The sequence below is a fragment of the Capsicum annuum genome, unplaced genomic scaffold, assembly GCF_002878395.1.
Source record: "Capsicum annuum cultivar UCD-10X-F1 unplaced genomic scaffold, UCD10Xv1.1 ctg79519, whole genome shotgun sequence".
Lineage (NCBI taxonomy): Eukaryota > Viridiplantae > Streptophyta > Magnoliopsida > Solanales > Solanaceae > Capsicum > Capsicum annuum.
Genome location: NW_025890106.1, coordinates 19,102 through 27,238, shown reverse-complemented (window position 1 = coordinate 27,238; position 8,137 = coordinate 19,102). Strand labels below are relative to the sequence as shown.

The following is an 8,137-nucleotide window of genomic DNA, read 5'->3' as shown; positions in this document are numbered from 1 at the left end:
ATAACCTACCTCGAAACGACAAAATCCTAGTCTAAAGTGCTTAAACACGGAGCCTTTCCCTTGCAAACAACCTCAAAATCAACTGCAACATCCAAATATAGCATCTACGCATTAAAATTAAGCTAACGATACCCATATAACCTATATTCTGGCTAGGTTCAAAATGGTTTCAGGAAACGAGTTTGAAAATGAAGGGGGTAGAATCAGAGTTTTGTTTTAAAAACATATTTCCCAAGTCTATAGGAGAAAACCCACGTGAAAATGGGTTAGAAATGAGGTCCAAATTGAAGAAAGCTCCTTTTTGAACTTTACCCGTAAAACCTCAATTTTTCCATTTAGAAATCATGATTTAAAGGAGTTTTCGATGATATAATCGATGACAAATAATGGAAATAAGGTTTTGGAGCTACCCAAGCTCAGATGGTAAAAAAACCCTCGAAAATCGCCAAATTCGAAGCTCAAAGGTCCAAAAATAGAGGAAAAACGTGGAAAAGAGGCTTTTATACCGTTCAATGAACAGTGCCTCGCGATTGTGGCCCCCACCTCGCTATCGAGAGGGTTAACGTTGAGCGGGGCTTAAGTTGGTCATTGCGACTGTGAGAGGAGGGACTCGCCATCCCGATGGACAAACTCGACCCGATCCACCCAGATACTCATCGCAACCGCGGTACCACCACCACGCGATCGCGATGAAGGGAATCATGAAGGCTCGCGATCGTGACACGTGTCAACGCGATCGCGATGACTGGCCTGATGCACTCGAAATTGTTACACCAACAGATTTTTCAAATGGAGCATTGTATCCGCATGGACCCTCGGGGTTCGTTCGGAACCTGACAAAAATAAATCACATATGCTACTAGACAAATTTCAACGTTCCGAACTCAAGACGTTGGATTTTCGAAGAAAAGGTCATTTTCACAAAATTAACCCCCGGAACCCATCTCCGCTACTTCCAAACCAAGGGTTGAAATGAGATATAAAAGCTCCAAATTCGAACCAACCCCACTACTAACCGAAATTCCACATTCCGGATCTGCTGGCACAATCCGTTTTGTTATTCGATACTCAGAACAATAAATGTTGACCGAAGTCAACTATATGGCTTCTCAATCCTCTAAAAATCACAAACTCGCATAAATCGTTCCCGATTGCATTGAGAACCATGCCAACTATCCCCGAACTTCAAAATTGGCATGTAGCAACTACGGGGAAGGGCCAAATGGTTGAAACACATAGAAAAGAAAAATTCATAAATTCAGGTCATTACAGCTGCACTGCACTTAGAGTTGCTAGTTTATGTAGGATAACAAAACGCTTAGAAGGCTTGTTGTATTGTTGATTAATCTAGTTAGTATGATGAGTGTAGCACTATACTTAGAGGGGCCGCTCTATGTAGCACTAAAGGCTTGACAATACATTAATCTCCTCATTGGTGTCAATATGGTTTTAACTATGAAGTTTTGACTGATGCATTTTTTTTTGTCTTCCGCTTCCTGCAGCATATGATGGTATAGAGGGTATGCTTTATGGGCTAGGAATTGATGGTGGTGAATCGATAGCTCGTCCAGCTTTGAAATTCTATGAGGTATGATTCATTATGCTTAGATCATACCTCTACTAGCATGATATATCATTCTATTTCTGACTCTTACTTTCAGATGGCACTTGAAAAGAGTTTCACAAAGGGGCGTAGGAAAGAGCAAGTTCAAGCTGCTTGTCTTTACATTGCATGTAGGTAAGAGATTGTGTTCTATAATATTCTTTTTCAATTTATGATGTGTTCCCTAATGGAACAAAAGAAGTGGGATTACTTGTAATGAAGCTTGTGATGTAGATGGGTTGACATGAGTCATGTCCTCCGTGCATCAGTAGTTTGAGAGTAAAACAAGAAGAAAACATCGATTTTGTAAAACACAAGAGGAACCCACCTGCATATAAGATTCCGATATTTCAGTTTCAGTGGTTTGATTTTAGTGTTAAGAGTGGTTTTAGCAGTTTTACTATACTGTCCAGACGCAATATATTTGGTATATTTTCAAACTGATTTGAGAAAACCAGTGTTCAACATACACATCAGAGGGAATATTTGAGATATTATGTCTTTAAGGGTTCCTAAAGTTAGCTTAATAGTCCAAAGAACAGTCATACTAATCCGTACAAGCTCTGCAATTACCAAAGCTTAATGAAGAGAAGGAATCTTAGTCTTTTATTTAAGGTTACCCTCTAATAGGGTGATGTAGGAGTTCATTAATTATAAACCAGGAACGAGGTTGCCCCATGAGATTAAGTGCACCAATTTTACAGCACAACACATATACCTAGTCTATCGTTTTTGTCTTTTTGATGAGTCCATATGCCCTATCAACACAAACACTCTGTTCTGAGTAACCTTACCTTTTTAATATCTGATTGACCATATTTTTATGTGGTTTCTGATTTTTTAGTTTATAAATTCTGTAAAAGCTAACTCCTTAGTATGTTTAAACATTCAGCTAAATGCCATCTGTTTTATGTGTTTTCTTTATCTTTTTAATTGATATGAATTGGTTACCATACTGCAATGATGTGTACACACATTCAGTTTAAAGAAAAAAGAGAAAAAATGAATTTTGCAGTAGACTATGAGCAGTAATTTGCAGCTAGAAAGGAAGAAGAACCAAGCAATTTTTGATTTGGTTAAAAAGGGTCTTGCTTATGACAGCGAGTGGAAACAAAATCAAATGTCGAACCCATGTCTTGCATGAGGTGTTTTGCTTTTGGGCCTTTCACCTTTGGACCTAGTAAAATCAGACAGGTAGAGGATTAAAAATGTGGAATCAACCGAGAGAATTATGCAGTATAATTGAAATTCATAAGTGATGCTTATTGACCAGCCAAATGACTTTTTTGGATATTTAGAAAAGGGCCCTTGTCAGCTGTGGAATTTGACATATGTGGCTTTTCTGCTCTTGCCATGCAACAACTATTGCTCATTTGACATGTTGTATATTTAACTGATGTAACTTGCTTTATTATTCCACTCAGTTTATAAATTCAATCCATCATTGTAGTAACTTTTCAACATTTAACCCCTGCAGATCGTGTTCCAAAGTTGTACTTGTTCAAGAAAGATAAATTTGAATATGAGAGAACTAACCTATTGGATGTTAAAATATACTTTCTATACCGTGACTACAATGTACAACCTGAAACTTACCAATAATGGTTGATCTTGTTTTATGTCTCATTTTTGATAAGTACTTCTGTAACCTTATGGTTAAAGGGACTGGGGGTGGGGGGAGCATGCTAAGCATGTATTTTACCAAGTTCTTGGACAGAACTTTAAGGTAAGATAAAATGCTTCTTAATCTGCAGGTTCTGAATAAGATACCATAGAGAAATGTGAAATTCATAACGCATAACCGTTGGATATAGATTTTCTAATATCATCAATTATTTGAATATAGGGAAAATTTGTAATAGCATGAACTTGATCAAAATTATTAGAGAATACTTTAAATACAGTGCTTCTTAATCTTTTGGTTTTACATAAGACATCATAGATAGAGAAATGTTGAATTCATAAAGCATAACCATCAGATATAGCTTTTTATATAGGTATCATCAGTTATTTGATTTTATGGAAATTTGCACTGTTGGTCCTTCAAATATTCACAAGTTTTAGTTTTGTGCTTGTGGTATATGACTAAGCATAGTTGACCCTCAATTAACATGTGTAGGTTTGATTCCTCTACTTGTGAGTTTTTTGTTGTCTGCATATGATTATTCATTAAGCATACATATCCAAGTAAAAACATGCTTTAAATTTTGTCCTGAATTCTGTTCTGTTAGTGGAACTAACAGTATGGTGGCTAAGTAAAAGAACTGATACATTATAAGTTTGACCTGGTTAATTGTGATGAATCACCAACTGTATTATGCAGCATAGAGGATACCGAAGCAATCAATTTTCTTTAGTACATAAATAGAAAGAGTAACAAGGAAGGTTATTGTTTGATTAGATCTTCTAACATAATTTTTTCTTGGTCCAAGCTACTTTACCAGTGACAAATTGGGGTTTGTTTATGTTTCTTCTTCTTGCAGGGAGAACAAAAAGCCATTCCTACTCATCGACTTTTCTGAGTACTTGAGGATAAATGTGTACGTAAGCTTCATTTTTATTTGATGTAACACTTTGGATCATTAATCTCGAGCAAAAACATGATGGTTTCCGTTTAGGACAGGCATTCTTATTATCTTGTTCAGTATAATGATATTCTGTTCAGCATTTACCCCTTAGCTCCTTCTTGTAATATTCTGAACTAGATCTCATGTGTGAATCTTGTGCGGTTGGAGTAAATTACACAAATCTTCATGTTTAGCTAGATATGAAAGCAACCTTATGTGAAGTTGTATTCAATGTTGGATTTTAGAAAGATACAGGAGTCTAATAAGATAAAGGAGTCTAAGACAGAAAAGGAATTGGCTTTTGAGAAAGTAGCTGGGTTATATTCTTTACAACCCTTCCAAATATCTTCATCAAAAAACAATCCTTCCAAACATTTTCATCAAAAACAACCCCTTCCAAATGTCTTCATAAAAAAACAACGCTTATAAATATACTCTTGAATAATCTTCAGTGTGGCTGAAAAGCTTATCTTTGGTTATATTGTCTTTTGAATTTGAGGGCAGTTGTTCCTCTGCTGCAATACCTCTAACTTCCTAGTTCGACAAGTTTCCTTCCTATTGGAAGAATCTAGCTGACCTTTTGCACATTAATAACTTCACAAATGTTTATTATGGAGGTTTCCTTGTACATTCCCTTGTTATTAATCTAGAACAGTTGGAAAAACATTACCTATTCACTATCTTTATTATCATAATTGAAACCTGTTCAATGTGTTCTTTTACGAAATGCAGGTATGTTTTAGGTGCTGTGTTCTTACAGCTATGCAAAATTCTACACCTTGAAGACCACCCAATTGTTCAAAAACCTGTGGATCCGAGTCTGTTCATTCATCGATTCACTGATCGTAAGTATTTATGGTTTGCTGGTGTCTGTTCATTCATCGATTCACTGATCGTAAGTATTTATGGTTTGCTGGTTTACTTTAAGCTTTCTTCTTTCTTCTTTCTTGGCCACCTTGTCCCAGGTGCTAACTTTCTGGTGGGGTTTATATATATTTTTGATTTCCCCTTTGGTTTCTTGATTACGTTTTTGGATTTTCATGGGGAGAACTGAGAAGTTCAAGGATCTTGATTCATAAGGATTGTATTCTGCAAGCGTGTTATTTGTTGCCATTGTTCTGGCAAGTTAATCTATGTGGGTGCTTATAAGATGGATCTTGGTTGTATCTTCTTCTTTCCCTCATTGATGAGCCAATGATGCAGCATCAATGAAGTATTGGATCTCTTCTGTTAAATAGAAGAGCAAAAAGGTTTTAGATTAGTTATAAGGTTCTAGATTGGTATTCCGAGGTGCGCCGTTATGGAAAACGCACCACTAATTGATACATGGGCGAGAAATGCAGTTTAAAGCAGTTGAGGCCCAAAGAAGCAGACTGCAGACAGGTAATTGTCCTCTAGTTTGTTTGGCGGGGAAGCTGGTTCTATTTATGTCACCGTCTGGTAAACCTCCTTTGGGTTAGATTACTCATTTATCAGGAGCTCCTTTTGTAGACTAGATCTTTTCGTGTGGTGTTTTTTCCAGATTTAGCATCACTAGTTCAAATCATAATTAGTGGCCACTTGTTGGAGGACTCAAAACCTAATCTGTACTAATAAAGATTAGAACTATCAGGCTGCTTACATGTGTGGGTTTTCATAATTGGTATTAGTGGTATGGAGAACTAATGGCTTTTATGTTAAGAGTTCGTAAGAGTAAATGGTAAAATGCTTAGCTGTTATTTTGAGATAGTATTTTATAGGAGAATATACGTATCCACAAGATGAATGTGGTTGAGATATGGATGTTATGAGGTTAACATGATTGGACAAAATTCGATATAATCACATTGATAGAAGGTGCAAGCAGCACACACAGAGTAGGTTGATCGAGAGTTTTTACTATATCCTACACAGACCTTTGTATACACTGGTTCACAAATGCGACATTATGACGATTGGGGTACTAAAGGGGAAAAATAGACCTAAAATCACGATGAGCATATTTTCTCGGAAGTTTTATGATCTCTCAGATCAATGTGTATAGAACTACGAAGAGACCACAATGGTAAAAAAGGGTAGCCCGGTGCACTAAAGCTACCGCTATGCGCGGTGTCCGGGGAAGGGCCCACCACAAGGATGTATTGTACGCAAACTTACCTTGCATTTCTGCCAGAGGCTGTTTCCAAGGCTTGAACCCGTGATCTTCTGGTCACATGGCAGCAACTTTACTAGTTACTCCAAGGCTCCCCTTCAAAAGACCACAATGGTGAAGGATCTATATAGACGATCCTAACTAATTGGGACTAAGTCTTAGACGCTTAGTCATTGTTGGTACACTTCCTTCAGTTGTCTGTCAGAAGTCCTTTCCTTTCAGTTTGCTAGGGATTTGCATGTCAATGTACGGATAGCTGATCCGGAAAACTTGTAGGACCCATTTGGCCATAAAAGTGCAAATTGTTTTTGGGAGAAGTCTTGGCAAAAATTGTTTGAAATTTGTCATGTTTTGGCAAAAATCCCATGTTCTAGTTTTCGGGTACTTTTTAAAATTAGGTGCTGTCTAATAGACAAAAGAAGGTTTTGAATGAGACAGTTTCATCTTCACAAAATGCTTTTGTGGAAGGTAGACAGTTCTTGGATGCAGCTTTGGTGGCTAATGAGGTGGTGGATCTGAGAAGAAAAGTAGAGCTTACTAGGAGTGTTGTGTTTTTGAAATGAACATCTCGTTCAGGATAGGGGACGGAAGGAGAGTTAGTTTGGGAAAAACAAATGGTGTAGAGATGCGGTGCTAAAAGATGAGTTCCCGAGTTTCTGTAGGATTTCTTGTCGGTGGGAGGCGGTAGTCCATCATATCAGGTGGAGTCAAAGGGAAGAAATGTTTTGGGATTTGAGGTTTTAGGAGGAATTTTCAAAACTAATAGGTTAATGAGTTTCAAAGGTTGCTGGCTCTACTTCATCAGCATTGCGAGCCAGTCGATAGATTCAATGCTCTGAAATGGAAGTTGGGGAGTTTGGTGTTGAAAATATGTCTCAGAAATAAAGTAAAAGTAGATAACTATTAGTAGTTTTTTAAATTATTAGAGTTCTATGTGGCTTAGACTTAGAACTTAGTTGTCCCTTTGTTATTTGAATTTGAATTTGAATTGAAGTCTCGTTAGAAATTTAGCCATAAATATATGTCTTTGAGTTATTAATAAAACAATTCCCTTTGATAATACAATTGTAGTATTTTTTCTCTCCAAGTCTTTCTGTGTTATTTCTTTAATTTCAAAGCTAAAAACCAACAATTGGTATCTAGAGCCATTTTCTTGAGGGATCTGTGAGTGTGATGAATTATGAAAACAACTTTTCCCAAATAGCTCCTCCTGTCTTTGATGGTGGAGAATTACCAACTTTGGACAGTAAGAATGAAGACTTATCTTGAGGCTTGTATCTTTGGGAGGCCGTGGAGGAGGATTTTGATTTTCTTCTGCTACCCAATAATCTCACGGTGGCCCAGATCAAAATCCAAAAGGAAAAGAAAATCAGAAAATCAAAGGCAAAAACAACTTTGTTTGCTTGTGTGTCTCTAACAATTTTCATGAGAATTATGACCCTTAAATCAATGAAAGAAATTTGGGATTATCTGAAGGAAGAATACACAGGGGATGAAAGAATATGAGGCATGATGGTGTTAAATCTAACATGGGAATTCGAATTGCAAAAGATGAAGGAATTTGAGATCGTCAAAGAGTACTCAGGCTGACTTCTTGGTATTGTTAAAAAGGTAAGATTGCTTGGCACAAAATTTAAAGATTCAAGAATTGTTGAATTTTTTTTTGTTACAGTGCCTGAAAGATACAAAGTATCAATAACTACCTTGGAAAACACAAACGGTCTGTCCAACATTACCTTGGAAGAATTGTTAAATACATAGCAGGCACAAGAGCAAAGGAGGCTTATGAGACAGGATGGTATGGTTGAACTTTGCTAGCACTGTGGCAAAATAGGC

General features: G+C 36.9%; 1 protein-coding gene across 1 annotated transcript; it reads left to right on the top strand.

Moving 5' to 3' along the window:
- The first annotated feature begins 39 nt into the window (after window positions 1–39).
- LOC124895066 (transcription factor IIIB 70 kDa subunit-like) lies at window positions 40–5,290 on the top strand. Its single transcript, XM_047405526.1, has 4 exons — window positions 40–1,588; window positions 1,662–1,738; window positions 4,087–4,143; window positions 4,903–5,290. The coding sequence occupies exons 1-4, from the start codon at window positions 1,523–1,525 to the stop codon at window positions 5,222–5,224; spliced, it is 522 nt and encodes a 173-aa protein (XP_047261482.1). The 5' UTR covers window positions 40–1,522; the 3' UTR covers window positions 5,225–5,290.
- Window positions 5,291–8,137: the final 2,847 nt, after the last annotated feature.

Excerpts from the sequence above, each read along its gene's own strand:
- LOC124895066 (XM_047405526.1), top strand. The coding sequence starts at position 1,523 with ATGCTTTATGGGCTAGGAATTGATGGTGGTGAATCGATAGCTCGTCCA. Across the intron at positions 1,739-4,086 it reads TGTCTTTACATTGCATGTAG|GGAGAACAAAAAGCCATTCC; the intron begins GTAAGAGATTGT and ends TTCTTCTTGCAG. Across the intron at positions 4,144-4,902 it reads GAGTACTTGAGGATAAATGT|GTATGTTTTAGGTGCTGTGT; the intron begins GTACGTAAGCTT and ends TACGAAATGCAG.